This window comes from Lemur catta, chromosome 2 (genome assembly GCF_020740605.2).
Source record: "Lemur catta isolate mLemCat1 chromosome 2, mLemCat1.pri, whole genome shotgun sequence".
In the NCBI taxonomy this organism is placed as follows: Eukaryota; Metazoa; Chordata; class Mammalia; order Primates; family Lemuridae; genus Lemur; species Lemur catta.
Window position 1 is genome coordinate 78958157 of NC_059129.1, and position 17913 is coordinate 78976069.

The window sequence follows — 17913 nt, forward strand, 5'->3', positions numbered from 1 at the left end:
TCATGTGAATGTAGTCTTTGTCATATTGTAATCTGTACCTACAACCTATAAATGCTCTAAGGATGCAAAACTTGCATTGCCACTTGGATACCTCTCTAATTGAGAGAGATATTTTAAAGGTTAGCATTCTTAGAGCAGATAAAGGGTAGATAAATTTTTTAACTTAGGAGGCATTAATTGGAATGTGATAGTTTCTGGAAGGGCTGAGTTGAATAGTTCACACAGCTCTGGATGTGTTCAAAGGTGTAAGACTTGAGTGGATAGGAATGAGGGATGAATAAAGAAATTGAATGGTCAGTGCTAATTAACAGGGAACACAAGGGATATTGCAAAAGCAAATGAATGACATTTCAAAGAAAGGAAATAAAGGGATGTGTTATGTGTAACCTTCAATTAGTGGCTATGTTTTTTAATATCTTAGGGGATAGCTTAAGTCCATGGTGCCTTTTGTTTTTCATTGCATAATATAATCTTCATTTTTAATTAGAGCTAGTCTTAGAGATTTTATAACCCAGCCTCTTACCTATTTAATACAATGTTACTAGATATTGCCTCATTATATATATAATATGTTAAAGAATGATTGCTAACTAAAATAGTGATGTAGGTATTTCTTGTGATATTATTTATTGTTAACAAATATTTGTAGAACGCTTTTATGCCAAGCACTGTTCTAGGTGTTGAGAATATTAGTAGCAAACAAGGCAAACAAAGCACAAATGGGTACTGAACACATTTAAGCTCAAATGCCAAACTCTGATGTAAATGGCTTTCAGATAGTTCTAGCAGGCCGTTAAAGAACATTATTGTTAAAAAACACTCAAAAAATTTATGGTCAGCGATAAGCTGATCTTTGCCTTCTCTAAATTCTTATAAAATAATCCTAACTCCATATTTTAAATGCCATCATACTTATTTTACTAACAAGTATTTCTTGTTTGGGTACAAAAAATTACTTTTGGAAAGAATTCCCAAAGTAAAATATCTGGTGGTAGAGTATCTAGAATAAATAAATATTAGCTATATTATGAAAACTAACTTGGCTTCTGTTTGATATAACACCTTTAAATTTATATCAACCTTCTAAAACACATGAAAACTGAATTAAAATCTTGTTTTTCAAATTTTAATGTTTTAAATAAAAAAATCTTTCCTAGTTTTAGAACTCCAGTTGTAAAGAATGACTTTCCACCTGCTTGTCAGTTGTCAACGCCTTATAGCCAACTTGCCTATTTCCAGCAGCAACAGCAAATACCTGCTACTCCACTTCAAAATTTACAGGTTTGATAAGCTTTATATATGCTGGTATATATTAAGGTATAATCAGTTTCATAGATTATATTTTTACAGCATCTAGATGTCGGGAAAGGTTTTAAGAACTTGTCCATTCTTATTCCCATTAGGCAGAATTTTTCTGATATCATAATAAGTATATGCCTAGTGACTTTGAGAAGTTAATTATTGAAGAAAATAATGAAGTTGCTCACATTAACTAGGCCAAAGGATACAGTTTGAATAGCTGAATAAAATTTCTCTTATAATCAAAGTTATTTTTTATTCCATTTAACTATTTGTTAGTGAGCAGCTTCATTTTGTTTGTTGATTAATATACAGTTCATTTAGAAAAAGTAATTTTCAAGAGTATCAGAATAGAAATATGAGGTGTACTATAGAATATATTATAATTATTGTAAACTGAGAGAAAAATTTTTTGCCAGTGAAGCAATTGCATTGCCATCTGAAAAAAATTAGATAGTCTTCACACTAATAACTAAAATTAGTTTCTAATAACTATCTCAGAGGCAACTTAATACTGGCAGAAAACATGGGCCTTGGAGACAGACTGCCTGGGCGTAAATTTTGGCCTCAGTACTTACCAGCTCTGTGATCTTTTGCAAGTTACCTAAATTCTCTGTACCTATTTCATCACCTGTAAAATTAATAAAGCTACCTACCTCATAGATGTTTGTGAAGATTAAATTAGTTAGAGCGTGGTACTTAGGAAATCGTAAATGTATGTTAGCAATTTTTATTTAAATAAAACAGCAAAAAGAGTAATTATAAAAGTCAATTGATTAAAAAAAATAAGTTGACAGAAAGTAGAACGGTGGTTATCAGGAGCTGGGGGAGGAAAGAATGGGGAGGTATTATTTAATGGGAACAGAATTTCAGTATGCGATGATTAAAAAGTTCTGGAGATGGGTGGATAGTGATGATGTTTGCACAACAACGTGAAAGGACTTAATTGCCACTGGTTAGTACTTAAAAATGGTTAAAATGGTAAATTTTATGTCATATATATTTTGCCACAATTTAAAAGAATAATGGACAAAATAATTAGCTGACAATGGATTATACTAACTATGGAAAGAGGTGATAATGTTTTGAGGATTGAAACGATATAAATTACAAAGGAAAAAGAAAAAGATGATCAAATTTGCCCATACATTGATTCAAAACACATTTATTGAGCTATTGCTAGTGTCAGACCCTGTTTGAGTCAAAATCTAGAAGGCGAGTCAGAAATGACAAGTGAAGGGGATTGGGGGAGGCTTCTAGGAGAGGCCTATAAGTATAGGAGGGAACTGAAAGAGGCCACAGTGTGGCTAGCACTCAGGAAGGGGAAGGGGTGAACTCCAAGGTTCTGCTGGGCCCTTAAATTTTACCCTAAGAGGGATAGGACAAGGTTGAAGCAGGGAAGTGAAATTATCTGATTTGCATTTTGAAAACTCTGGCCACAGTGAGAAGGTAGAGTTAGGGAGATGTAAGGTGTCCTGTGTAGGAAACTGAACCTCACATTGCTGTTGAATCAGAAATAAGTTAGAATTATTGTATTCTAAAAACTGTCAAGGAAAAAGGACATTAAACTGCTTTCTTCCCTCAGAAATGTTGACAGTGTAAGTACAAAAGAATAGAGAGAGGAGACACCAAAAGGGGGGTGGGGGAACCTTGATGAAATTACAAAAGGTACATATTTCAAAGCCTAATACTTTCTTATAGGAGACATATTTCATGACTCAACAGTGTCTCCCAACCCTAGAAGTTAAAGAAATTAGAATCTGTATCTTTTTATTTAAATAGGAGATTACATGAAAGATTCCACCATTTGGAATCTAAAATAGGACTTAATTAAATTGAGGTTTATTGAGACCTTGTTTCAACTTGGTTAATCAGCTAATCATGTGCTCTTTTTATTTTAACTTCTTTATCAGCTCAGAATAAGTCCTCTCAGCTCTCCATCTGTTCAAAGCATTTATAGGTACATAGAGAGATCCTCTAGCATAAGGGAAGAGATGAAGGGGCAAGTTGTATAGTACATCAATTGAAAGTTTGCTAGGAAAGATGCTAAAGTTCAGAGAAATTAAATAACTTGTTGAATCACTCACCACAAAGTGGGGAATTGCTGAAGCTTGCATTTATCTGATTGACTTTGGAGCTCTTAGCACCTTAATGCATTGCTTCCTTTATAATATAATGCTAAATTAGAAAAAAGAAAATAGATATAATTGTCTGTATATGTATATATATGTAGGTAAGTAAAGAGGTATAAGGAAAAAGATTAGAAAGGAAGCATGAAAATTGATAAAAAGTTTATTTCTTTGATTAAAGTATGTAGAGCAAGTTTCCTTTTTAAAATATTGTAATGTAGGTAACTACTTAAGATTTAAGATAATTTCAAAATTGGAAGCAGTTCACCATACCAAATATAAGCTAGTTTCTTAGGCATATTCTTTGAACCTTTATTTATATGTTTTAATTATTTAGATTTCAGCATCCTCATCAAAAAATGAATGCATTTCAGTTAAAGGAAGAATTTATTCCATATTAAAGCAGATAGGAAGTGGAGGTTCAAGTAAGGTAAGTATCTTAAATATTTAAGAAATGAATAAAAATATTTTAAACCTTTTTTTGGTCTTTTTACCTATGGGGGCTCTTTTTTCTTCACTTCTAGGGGCCTATAATACTGTTGAGCCAAAAAGGCCATCTCATCCCCTGCCCTCTCTTCCCACTAGCCTCCACACCCACAAGTGACATATCCTCTTAACACCTATCTTTTCGTCACAGTCTCCTGCTTCCCCCCGCAGTGTTCTATGCTTCTGAATTTCTTCTCTAATAACATTAACTTTGACTTGGCGTGGGAAATGACCACCATGTGTTAGCCCTGAAGAATCTTTCTAAAACTGAGAACATGATATAAATTGCTAACATGCTTAGAATTATGCAAAGATTTTCACTAATGGATTTTCACATAAGATTTCACTAATGTTTTGAGTTTTTCATTCCAAAAACAGTTAAGTTTCTGGAATTAGATTATTTTCTAAATTTATATGGTTGTAACTCCTGTGGATAGAAGGCATCTTAAGCATTACCTAAACTCTCCATCTTTCTATTTTCTTAAATGTACTTTGGTCAGATTTTTGCCTTTATCCCTCTTCAAAAGAACTATAATCAAGGTTGCCAATGATCTCTATATTTTTGCCAAATTTAATTCTTAGCTTTGATTTTGGGTAACTTAGCAACATTTGGGACAACTGATTATTTTTTTCTTACTGAATTTTTTTTTTTGTTTTCTACTTGGCCCTTCTGTTTTCCTCTTCTCAAACTGGCTGTTTCTATTGCCTTCCTCATGTCCCTGATCTCAGTGGAGCAATGCCTCAGGGCACGTCCTTAACCTCTTTAATTTTTTCTCTTAGACTCCCTCACTCCCTCACTTCTTTTCCAGTCTCATGGTTTTAAATACCATGTATATGATACAAATTCCCAAATTATATTTCCAGCTCAGACCTTTCCTTTGAATTTCAGACTTAATATCTAACTTGATTGTTTCAGCATCTCTTCGTGGTGTCTACTATGCATTTAAAATGATATGTCCAAACACAACTCTTACTCTATAGTCTTTTCCGTTTCAGTAAATGCCAACTTCATTCTTCCAATTGCTTGGCCAAAAAATCAACTCCTCTTACTTTCACATGTACAATCTAGCCAATCAGCAAATCTTAGTGGTTTTTCCTCAGAGTATCTCCAAAAAAATCTGTTTCTCATCATCTCCAGTATTATCACTTTGGTTGAAGCAACTATTGTATTTTCACCTGGATTATTACATTATCCTCCTAATAAGTCTCATTGACTCAGTCCTTGCCCGCCTGTCTGTTATTTTATTGCATATTGACAAATAATAGTTGTATATTTTTACGGAGTACAAAGTGGTGTTAGGATCTTTTAATTTAATGTGGAATGATTAAATTAAGTGAATTAACATATCTGTCATCTCAAATATTTAACATTGTGATGAGAACATCAGACATCTCTTAGTGTATTAGAGTATGCTATATTCAATTATTAGCTATATTCAGCATGCTATCTTATTGATCTCAGAAATCAAACCTATTCCTCTTATTTAACTGAGGCTTTGTACCCTTTGACAATCATCTCCTATTCCTCTCATCCCCCTGCCTCTGGTAACCACCATTCTACCCTCCGCTTCTGTGAGTTTAATTGTTTTAGATTACACATGTAAGGGAAAATATGCGGTGTTTGTTTGTCTGTGTTTGACTGATTTCATTTCCTCATGGTCTATTTTAACACAACAGCCTATTACTCTAGATATCCTCATGTCTTTGCTCAAGTATCTGCTCAGTTAGGACTTCCTTGCTCACACTCTAAAACTACAATCTCCACCTTCCAGACATTGGTGTTCTCCATTCCCCCTTCCTGCTTTATTTTTCTCTGTAGTTTACCTTCTAGCATGCTCTGTAATTTAGTTATTTGGTTTGTTGTTTGTGTCCCCCTGCACTTGAATGTGAGCTCCATGAAGATAGGGATATTTGTCTAATTTGCTTAGAGATGCTAGCTCCAGTGTCTAGAACAGAACCTAGAACAGATAGGGACTGAATTAATTTGTTGAATAAACTGTTCCTCCTTGGCTATTTTGCTATTATAAGTTGTTCAAGATGATGTACGAAACACTGTTGGGCTCATTTTACATGTTATTATAATTTTCTAATTCAGATAATAATTAGACTTACTTAAGGCTGTTTTTTTAACTTCTTAAAGATAAGTTATATATATATTACCATGTGTATTAAGTCTTCAATAAATATTATTTAATAGTTTCTTTTCTTTTATATTTTCTTTGTTCTTTACCTTGAATTAAATTTTAGGCAAGGGAATAAAGGGACAATACAGCTATTTTTATCAATTTGAATTACCTAATTTAATTGCTTTAATAGAAATTCTTTGGTTAATATTTACTACTTGGTTATTTGGCTACATTTTAATTGTGTCAAGGTGTTAACAATTATGAGAGGTATTTATTTAGTCGCATGTATCCAGAGACTGTAGAGTAGTCTTAATGGTGTTTTAAACATTTTTTCCTTGGAGTATAACAAAGTTGTAAGCTTAATTAAGTTCCAATCGGTAAAGCTATGGCTGGCCCGTCTTTTCTGAGTTCACTTAAACTATCATTTAATTTGATGATTATGATGGAGTTGAAAAAATCAACATGCCTCAGAGAAAAAGAGGGTAACATGTTTTATAAAACTACTACCATTTGTGTTCTGCCTATTCCAAAGTTGAGGCAGCGACCAACTTTTGCTATATTAATTAAGAGCATGTAGAGCAGTCATGGGGCTGACAACACTGGTCAAGACACTAGCCTGTCTAGTTCTATTTTCATTAATTTCCCATGAAACTGACAAATCATAATTCTGTCACTGTCTCTATGAAATGGAAATAAGGCCTACCTAATCTAGCTCACAGGATACTGCAAGAATTTTGCCAGAACAGAGACAATGGGAAAAAAATAAACACATACATGCAAAAAGTGAAAAGTTTTCATTTGCTCAAAAATTTTGAAATCTTATTATATAAATAGCTTTAATATACTGCAAGTCTATTTTCTGATATGTCTGATAAGTTTAACATGTTTTAAAATGTCTGCTTTATTCTAACATGAATGTCTTTAATGATGATAGCTAACATTTGCTTCATTCCAACATGCTGCAGAACACTGTAGACATTAATCATCTCAGTCATTCTTCCAACCCTATGCAGCATTTAATTTTTGAGAGATTAAGGAACTTAGCCCAAGGTTAGACTGCTGATAAGGGTAGAGCTGGAAATCAAATGCAGGTATTTCCTTCTATTAATGGTCCAAAGTTTTATATCCTATATTTTTTGAGTGGTGTTTTCTATAATCTTTAAATTTTATTTTTACGATACAAAGCCATATCATTGCACAAATATACCACCTCATACCTTATTAAACAAAGCATACAAATAAAATATAGCTACCAGATTCAAGGTCATGGGTGTCAATGTTGCACCACACAATAGTAGATGTCAGTTCACTGAGATTTTTGAGCCTGTTTACCTTATACCAAGTGGCTTTATGCTGTTATTTTTAAATTCCTTTTATCATTTTCATTGTTATCTTCTGCTGCCTCTTGCCCTATCACCGTTATATGCTTCATCCCCCTCTAATTTGCTGTGTATCTAGGTAAAACCAGTAATACTTTGTTAGTTTTGTATTTAAAAATTAAAAGTAACTAACATGTACCTGAGGGCCTGATAGACTATCCTTATTAGTGCAGTTTTTGCACATCAACATTGTATATACCTGGGCTCTTTTCTTATTCCTTCCTAGCATCTACTGAGTAGTCAAGATTAATGAATTTTTACTTAAACATGTCAAAGGGATAAATGAATATAGTTTTTCTTGTGTTTACTAGTATTTTGTATTTGAATTCTGGGATTTTAGAAGCACCATCCCTGTTTCCCATCTGCCAAAAATTAGACACATTAGCAGTGTTTTCTACTTTTCAAAATATTATCTGTCCTGTCAGTATTACTCAGAAATTAACTGTCCGTTATAGCCAGAGCAATCAGACCTTGACCTCAGAGATCCTCACAACATGCTTACAAGAACATCTTGTTCTTGCCAACTTGACTTTGGAATTTGGATCTACTCTACTTTTCACAACTGAATATACTAATAGCTTACAATTAATGTATATATTAATAATCTCTATCACATGAATGAAACTGTCAACTCTAGGCATAATGGAAAAAACACCATCTGTGAAATGAATTGACTATTATAGCCCGTAGTCATGTTAATTTTTTTTTTTTTTATTTGAGACAGGGTCTCACTATTTTGCTCAGGCTGGACTTGAACTCTTGGGTTCCAGCAATCCTCCCGCCTCAGCCTCCTAAGTAGCTGGGACTAGAGGCACACACCTGGCTTGTCCTTAACATTTTTTATTGTCTTTTTCTCTAAGCTATTTCCCTGGTTAAGGCATGCAACAAACTGTTATGAACATGTATGAATTTAAATTACTTTTTTAATATGTTGATACAGTAATAGAAACATTTTAGGTTTATACTTTGAGTTATTGAGTGCCAATTATATAAGTGGTTGGGAATGGACTACTACTACTATCAGGATTATGTTTTTTTTCCTTTTATACTCAGAATAGGCCCAGAAATTTTTAGTTGTTGACATCAGTATTTCCTTCAGAATTTTCTCAACCTAAAATTGTCTAATAAATTTAGGGGCTTCTGGATAGCTAAACGTGTAAAGGTTCCTGGAGGCTGGCCTGTCTAGAGAGGGCATGGAAGATCCATGCCCCTTCCTCATTAAAAAGAAAAATTGTCTAATAAATTTTGAAACATTGTGATAGTATATAAATAGAGCATCCTAAACTTTTCTCTTTGTTCTAATATATAGGTATTTCAGGTGTTGAATGAAAAGAAACAGATATATGCTATAAAATATGTGAACTTAGAAGAAGCAGATAACCAAACTATTGATAGTTACCGGAACGAAATAGCTTATTTGAATAAACTACAAGAACACAGTGATAAGATCATCCGACTTTATGATTAGTAAGAATTCTTTTTAAATTTAAAAAGAAAACCTTTTCTATCATAATTCTTCAGGTAAATACTTAGTAAATCTTAATTAATATTACCTAGCCATTTACTGTTTTGTTGCTTTTATATTTAATTGCAGTGAAATCACAGACCAGTATATCTATATGGTAATGGAGTGTGGAAATATTGATCTTAATAGTTGGCTTAAAAAGAAAAAATCCATTGATCCATGGGAACGCAAGAGTTACTGGAAAAATATGTTGGAAGCAGTTCACACAATCCATCAACATGGTATTTTAAAATCTCTTTATATATATAAACTTAGAATATTTGTTACTAATGTCATCTTAGAGAAATACATGTATAATTTTAAGGCATTGATTATTGGCATCTTTAATAAGATGAACTAAATAATTGAAAGTTTATTTAAAGATGAAGGAACAAAACCATTTCTTAAAATACTATTAACCCAGCTGGGTTCTGTGGCTCACACCTATAATCCTAGCCCTTTGGAAGGCAGAGGTGGGAGAATTGCTTGAGATCAGGAGTTCGGGACCAGCCTGAGCAAGAGCCAGACCCCGTCTTTACTAAAGATAGAAAAAATTATCCAGGCACAGTGGTGTGTGCCCGTAGTCCTAGCTACTCAGGAGGCTGAGGCAGGAGGATCACTTGAACCCAGGAGTTTGCAGTGAGCTATGATGACACCACTGCACTCTAGCTAGAGTGACACAGTAAGACCACAGTAAGACTCTGTCGTGTGTGTGTGTGTGTTTGTATGAATAAATAAAAATAAAATGAAATAAAATAAAATACTATTAACCCAAAGAATTTAGGGCACGAACTCAAGCCTCATATCCACAATGCAAAATGTATTTTTCTCAGTATTAATGTAGTCTGTAATCCTTATCTCCAAATACTTGGATTGTAGCAGATCTGAGACTTTGGGATTCAGACATTCTAAAATTATGAGTTGGTTTTACTTTTTTTACCGTTAAGCCTTCCTTTTTGGTTGGGTTTTACTTGTACTTGTCCTTGATTCTTTTTAAGTCTCTTTTCTGCCTTATCCTATCCTTTTTTTTTTTTTTTTAAATAACTGTTAACCTAGATAATTGTCATTTATCTCCTTCTTATATCTCTCTGTAAGTTACATGATAATTGACCAGTGATCAAGATCAGGGCTATAGGGATGGAGGTGTCAGGAGCATTAGGGTCTTACCATCTGGCACTATAATTTATAATGCTCTCTAGTGAGGACTGAATCATAGTGGTTAAGAGGATAGATTCTGAAGCCACACTGCCTGGCTTCAACTAACGATGCTGTCACTTAGGCCTTGTGACCTTGAACAAGTTACTTAAATTCTCATTGTCTTAGTTTCCTCACCTTAAAATGGTACTATGAGTAGTATGTATGTCAGCATTGTTGTGAGGATTAGGTGATTCAGTACTGTAGAAGCAATGGAACCTACAACAGTTCCTGGCACATAATTAGTGCTATATATTTGTAGAATATAGAAAAATTAATATTTCACTGGATTTGCTCCTTGAAGGAACCTACTTGACCTGTACATTGGGAAATTTTTTGTCCATAGAATGACAATATTATAATGGATTTTTATTTTGAAGGCATTGTTCACAGTGATCTGAAACCTGCCAACTTTCTGATAGTTGATGGAATGCTAAAGCTAATTGATTTTGGGATTGCAAACCAAATGCAACCAGATACAACAAGTATTGTTAAAGATTCTCAGGTAAGACTTTTAAGAAATGGTTGGTTACCTCCCAGTATAATTCAATTCCTTTTCACCTGTGTAGTGTTATTTTGCTAATGCGTATTATATTTTTACCTCCCTCATTCTTCAAAGGATTTGAAGTCTTTTAATAAGAATACATACTATAAGTATAAAAAATCAAAATCATGATCAATATTATTTAGAATAGAAAGTCAAGATCAGATAGAAATATATCCAGGAATTTTGAATGATTTTCCTATAGTTGAGGTAGAGAAACAGTAATACCTGCCATGGAAATCATTTTAGTCATGATCTAAAATTGACCTGAAAATTTGGCTCAGAATTTCTTGATAACAAACAAAAAGGGAATTACAGTTCTATGTTTTTCATTGTCCATTAGGTAAGATTATTTCTGTTCTTCCAGAGAAGAAAATCTTTCTCTATGAGTTAAATTGGAAAAAAATTTAAGTGGGCCTTCATATTGGAAATGCCATAATAAATATTGTATTCAATGGCATTTTTATAATAGAATATGCAATAGTAAACTTAATGAAGTTGTCCCATAAAAGCTAAAGCAATGGCACCAAGGTATAGCTGAAAGATAATCTTACTTGGAGCCAAGATGATGTGTTCCATGTATACAGATTTCTGATGTGGATCTACCTTAATCCCAGGAGTAAAACTAGACTGGGCAGCATTCCCTTCAAACAATTCTATTTGACAATCATTTATCAAAACTGTAGTTGAATAGTGACTCACAAATCAGCTTAAAGTACCTTCTATGGCAAGACCCTAAAGTATAGATATTCTGTGTCTGAAAGCAGAACCGTTTTGTTTTTGTTTGTTTATTTGTTTTAGACACAGTCTCACTTTGTTGCCCAGACTGGAGTGCAGTGGCATGATCACAGTTCATTGCAATCCCCAGCTCCTGGGCTCAAGCAATCCTCCTGGCTCAATCTCCCAAGTAGCTAGGACTACAGGTGCATGCCACCATGCCCACCGAATTTTTTAATTTTTTGTGGAGACAGAGTCTCTCTGTGTTTCCCAGGCTGGTCTAGAAGCCTGGCCTTAAGTGATCCACCCACCTCAGCCTCCCAAAGTGCTGGGATTACAGGTGTGAGCCACTATGCCCAGCAAGAACCATTTATTTTAGAATTAGATGAATGCGATGTAGGCTGGCATAATCCTATTGTAGAAACTCAAGTGATTTAGATGCCCATCCCATTTCAGTTTGGACTTGGGCCCAAGGAGTACTGGAAGACAGATGTTTATATTAATATATTGTTGGTTGGCTGATTGGTTTATTTTTTAAAAAATGTTGAGTCTATGCTAGCACAAAAATGAATGATAATCAGGTCCTTCCACTAATAGAATTTTAGCCTGGACAGTTTTTAAGGCCAAAATTACTCATTGCTCACTATAATCATAGAAAAAGCACAGTATTCTGAAAGGAGTCAATTTTTCTGATTATGAACCCAGTTCATTATGCTGGACTTGTGAAGAAATTTAATATATATCTTAATGTTGTTGGCAGTTATTTGAATTTTTTAAGTATATCACTGAAATCTGTAAATATCCAAGTTTCCAAGAATCTAGCATTCATGTTTTAAAAAATTTAAAGCAGAATGAAATATTTTTTTGATTTGTATTTTCTCTGACTTGTCGAATAGGTTGGCACAGTTAATTATATGCCACCAGAAGCAATCAAGGATATGTCTTCCTCAAGAGAGAATGGGAAATCCAAATCAAAGGTACTGTAAAGATTGTTTATATTCCATTTATCTGGCATCCATAGGGAATACACTATTTTCTGAACAAGCTTATCAGATAACTGAAGGTTATTTCTTTAAGTGCTAAAACTTTTTAGGCCATTACAAAGACATTGCTATCTTTTTTTTTGTTTCTTCTCTGATTCTTATATGTATTTTTCACCATTTATTCATTTGTGAATTCTATATTTACAAGTATAACTGAAAGTATGTAATTTTTTCTGGCCTGCCACTGGCTGCTTTTCCACTTACTTTATTTCACCACCCCATTGAACTTTGTGTCATCCTAATTGGTACTGCTTATCAGGGTCTCATTTTGCCTGCCATGATGCCTTGGGTTCCTTTATCCTTTATCTATATCAGTATAACCAAGTGGATGCAAGCATACATTGTTGTCCCAGAGACATATATTCAAGTCATACATAGATCTGCCTCTTCATTAACAACTGTTTTTGGCCAAGTGACTTAAATTGCTTAGTTTCCTTATCTATAAATTGGGTTTATAAACAGTACCTATATTAAAAGAGATTGACAGTTAAATGAGAAAGAATATAAAAACACTAAGTACATTGTCCAGCTCAAAATCATTTCTTGATAAATGTGCTTTTATTTACTAAATTGTATTTTCCTTCCTAGAAAATTGTGGCTTTTAAATATTTTTATCCAATAACTGGCATAAAATTTTGCCAAATATTCCTTCTTACAAAATTCTTTTTATATCTGTTTAGTCTCTACTTTTCTCCTAAAACTTAGATTTACTATCTTTTTTCTTTTTCTTGATGAATTTGGCATGATTTTAATGCTCTTAAAGAACCAAGTCTTGATTTCATTTATCAATTCTATTTTCATTTGTTTTATAACTTCTGCTTTTATCTTTGTTAATTTCTTCTTTGTATTCTCTTTAGGTTTATTTTTTTCCTAGCTTCTTGATTTAAATAGCCAATTTAATTTTTAGTGGTGTTACTTTTTCCTTTTTTCTTTTTTTATATTTGGTTTTATATGCCCATTTCTACCCTAACCCTAACCCTAACCCTAACCCTAACCCTAACCCTAACCCTAACCGCACCTCCCACAGCTTTCTGTGTCAAGGTTTATCCTTTGTGGAGTGCATATGGTTATGTTTTGTTTATAACCATTCTCATTATGTCCACTGCTATGTTTGGTCTTATTCATGTTCTTTTTAAAGTCAAAAGGATAATTTTATTATTGTACTGCTTTGGTTATTTCTAATGAGATTTTAATGCAGTGAACATTTAATATTTATTGAGTACTTACTATAACCAGAAACTATCCTCTATGATTAACCACATTCATACTTATATCCTTTAATGCTAATGACAATGTACTTACTTCTATTTTAGAGGTAAGGAAATAAGACACATAGAATTACCAGCTAGTGATTAGACCAGGATACAAGCCCAGCCCAGGCTGATTCTATAGTTTGTGCTCTTAGGTTTAGGATTGTAGAATTTAAATAAGCTTTTAAAAATGTATGCATACTTTGAATTTATATAAAAATTTATTGTCCAGTAACTCAGGGGAAAACAAGTAGATTTAAATTTTATAGTTATGTCTTTTAGTTTTGTATTTTTACAAGCTGTCAAAAAATTTTATCTCAGTTGAAATATTTTAATTGTGAGTTTGTGGAAGGATGTAAAGCTCATCTTTTCTGTTGAAATAACAAAATGTAATGAAAACTAGAAACAAATGTTTCTGTCATATATACATAATCTAGTACTCACTCATAATTATTGAGACTTAATTATGATTTTAAATATTAGGCTATATATGTATACATACTCATATATTTTAATATATATAATATTTTATGTTTATATTTTCTATTAAAATAATAGCAACTTGGTTTTTTGTTTTTGTTTTTTCTTAGATAAGCCCCAAAAGTGATGTTTGGTCATTAGGATGCATTTTATACTATATGACTTATGGGAAAACACCATTTCAGCATATAATTAATCAGATTTCTAAATTGCATGCCATAATTGATCCCAATCATGAAATTGAATTTCCTGATATTCCAGAGAAAGATCTTCAAGATGTGTTAAAGGTAATGTTAATCTATGGATATAGGAGGACAATATTTCACATAACTAATTATTTACTTTAAAGAAATAGCTAAGGTGACTGGAATTGTGTAACTGTCTTAAGTATAACTGTCCTATCAAAAGGAATTGCTGACTGAATTAGCTTTTAAAGGCATGTTTAGTTTATTTTGAAGGTAAACTAAACTAAGTTAAAACTGTTAAAACTTAGGAATATAACCAGATCTGGTGGCATCCACCTGCAATCCCAGCTACTCAGGAGGCTAAGGCAGGAGGATCACTTAATCGAGCCCCTGAGAGTTCAAACTGCGGTGAGCTACGATTGCGCCACTGCATTCTTCCTTGGGTGACAGGGTAAGACCCTATCTCTAAATAGATAGATAGATATTTGGGAATTTTGGAAAAGCGACTTAGGTGGTGAAATGATCTTGTCATTTAAGTGGCATATCTAGAAAGCAACTTTTGTAATATGATGCAATCTAGAAAAATACTTTATCAATATCATATATGAAAACCTGCTTTGTTTTTTTAAAAAATTGTTTATTTTTATAGTGTTGTTTAATAAGGGACCCGAAACAGAGGATATCCATTCCTGAGCTCTTGGTGCATCCATATGTTCAAATTCAAACTCATCCAGGTACTACTGCTTTAAAAATTTGTTTACTAGATTACTAATATAAACAGCCTATTAATTATTACAAAAAGCAGAATCTGAATGGCTACTTTTTTCCAGCCTGCCTCCTTCCTTAAGGAAGTTTCTATTTTGCTAAATAGCAAAGTAAATAAAATCACCTTCCTTTACTTGCTGGTATTCATTTATACTTTTCCTAGGTAAAGGATTATGATTAGTGATAAGTTACAAGAATGCCAGTTATTGTGCTGTTAAACAAAATGTATATTTATAGTGGACTTTCTTATTGGTACCAGTATGTTATTGATTTATTTTATAGGTAACCAAATGGCTAAGGGAACCACTGAAGAAATGAAATATGTTCTGGGTCAACTTGTTGGTCTGAATTCTCCTAACTCCATTTTGAAAGCTGCTAAAGTAAGTATATCTATTCTGTCTACTTTAATTTTAACTGTTTTATATAGTGAGTTAGACACTTATGGAAATGGGTAATCCAAAGAAAAGTTCGTCCATGGCTGGGCGCGGTGGCTCACGCCTGTAATCCTAGCACTCTGGGAGGCCGAGGCGGGTGGATCGCTTGAGGTCAGGAGTTCGAGACCAGCCTGAGCAAGAGTGAGACCCTGTCTCTACTAAAAATAGAAAGAAATTATCTGGCCAACCAAAATATATATAGAAAAAATTAGCTGGGCATGGTGGCGCATGCCTGTAGTCCCAGCTACTTGGGAGGCTGAGGCAGTAGAATCGCTTAAGCCCAGGAGTTTGAAGTTGCTGTGAGCTAGGCTGACTCCACGGCACTCACTCTAGCCAGGGCAACAAAGTGACACTCTGTCTCAAAAAACAAAAAAGAAAAGAAAAGTTCGTCCAATCATCAGATCAATCATGAAGTTTGTTTTTACATTTAGATACTTCATTTGTGCTTTTTGACAAATACAGATTTATTTGATTTATGTTCTTATTGTTAATATAGCACAGTTCAAAGCAGATTGTCATATAAGGTGCATTTAGATTTCAACTGGAATAAATTTAATATTAGAATCTTTTAACTCAGAACCATTATTAACACAACTTTGGAATGTATTCTTTTAGCCAGTTTTTTTCTTGTACCTTCTTAGAGACATCACATGTAATGGCTTTTGTGAAGCTGAACATAGCAGTCAATGTATTTCTCAAAGTACATGTCTCGAGCTTGTTAGCCTCCCAATGCCTGTTTATATCTATACCATGATTTTGGATCTCACTGTCATTAAACACCTAGTCACTTCTAGTACACTGTGAATACTTATTGACCAACTGGTTTAGCTACCAGGCAGTTACTAATTACATATTTCAATTATAACATTATTATAAAATTATGTTAGCTTAAACTAACGTTGCTCTTAGCTCTCTGGGGTAGGTGTAAAATCAGTCTACATTACTAAGAACTTGGACACATTTCTGAAGTGAATTTACTATACATTCACTATTATTATATTTGCAATGATATAAGGCACATTTTTTTTCTTAAAGTTTTTCAAGTGCTGATGGCTTTAGGAATTAAAAGTGGACAAAATTTGTTTTGTATTTGCTCTATATTTCATATCTCCATGTTTTAAGTTTATACCAATGTATTGTTCAAAGCTTTTTGTAAATAAAATTGAGGTGAATTAGTAACCTGAAGTTATATGTTCCTTGAGGGCAAAGATGTCTGTCATCTTAGATGTTAGCTAAGCCTTAAATCTTTTTTCAAATGCATAGATTTTTAATATACCTAATTGTACTCATTTTTATAATAATTTTTGTGTCTTCTGTTTATTTAAATATCATCTGAGAATATATATTGTTTCCTAATGTGTATATTTTACATATAGGAATTTATCTAAGACTAGCTTTAAGAAAAAGTAAGAGAGATCAAGAAGGTCTTGAAGGTTCATATGTTTATTGATAGCTATGTTATATTTCTTTTATAGAAAGATTGAGCTACATCTCATGATAGGTAATTCTTAAGGCCAAACTTGGTGTTTAAAATTCTTTCTTATCTCAAATAGTTTATAAAATAATTTCTCAATTATAAGAGCAAGAGAGATAAACTTATTATTTTTAGAATATGTTGAGATACCTTTACTAATCTGATAATATGCTGAACTAAAAAATATCACAAAACAGATTTTTGTTTTTTAATTTCAGACTTTATATGAGCACTATAGTGGTGGTGAAAGTCATGATTCTTCATCATCCAAGACTTTTGAAAAAAAATGGGAAAAAAAATAATTTGCAGCTACTCTTTATCTGTTAAATGATACTTGTAAAATATATTGAACTGTTAATGTTCTTGATTCTCTGTGGAAATCTGCTATTGAGGACAACTTTACTCTGAAATATTATCAGCAAAAATATTCAGTAGATTATCCTCAAAAGAAAACTTTAAAAATAACAACCACTAATGATAGTGTGTATATTAAATTATAGAATTGGTTTCTCTGTTTTATGCTTTCCTATAAATGTAATCTATTTGATATCATTTCACACTTGGAATAGTGGGTGGACAACTGACATTCTGAAGAACTTTATAAATAAAGCTTTGTAGCATAAAATGACACTAAAATTTCAAAGTTGTAAAGTTATTTTCTTCAAGCAAATGTATTATTGGCATGGCAGCAAAATTCTTAATAAATATTGGATTAAGGGAAGACATGGGAGTGGACCTTAATGAACTTTCAAAAAAAAAACCCAAAAAGTTTGAATTCTAAAATAGATTTTCTAATTATTTATGGCATCAATATAGTCTATAGTTTTAGGACTATACTTGGCTCTTTCAATTCTCCCTTTGTTCTTCATAGTATCTAATGTTTTTGGTGTTTAGAGTATCATGT

General features: G+C 32.8%; 1 protein-coding gene across 2 annotated transcripts in view; it reads left to right on the forward strand.

The window, feature by feature from the left end:
• Window positions 1-17645, forward strand: part of TTK (TTK protein kinase) — a 36437-nt gene extending 18792 nt beyond the window's left edge. For both annotated transcript variants that reach the window (XM_045543931.1, XM_045543932.1), the window contains exons 13-22: window positions 1158-1281; window positions 3766-3858; window positions 8729-8886; window positions 9014-9165; window positions 10498-10622; window positions 12275-12355; window positions 14262-14438; window positions 14986-15070; window positions 15384-15481; window positions 17228-17645. In XM_045543931.1, the coding sequence (XP_045399887.1) occupies window positions 1158-1281; window positions 3766-3858; window positions 8729-8886; window positions 9014-9165; window positions 10498-10622; window positions 12275-12355; window positions 14262-14438; window positions 14986-15070; window positions 15384-15481; window positions 17228-17311 (1177 nt within the window). In that variant the 3' untranslated portion in view covers window positions 17312-17645. The remainder of the gene's footprint in view (window positions 1-1157; window positions 1282-3765; window positions 3859-8728; window positions 8887-9013; window positions 9166-10497; window positions 10623-12274; window positions 12356-14261; window positions 14439-14985; window positions 15071-15383; window positions 15482-17227) is intronic.
• Window positions 17646-17913: the final 268 nt, after the last annotated feature.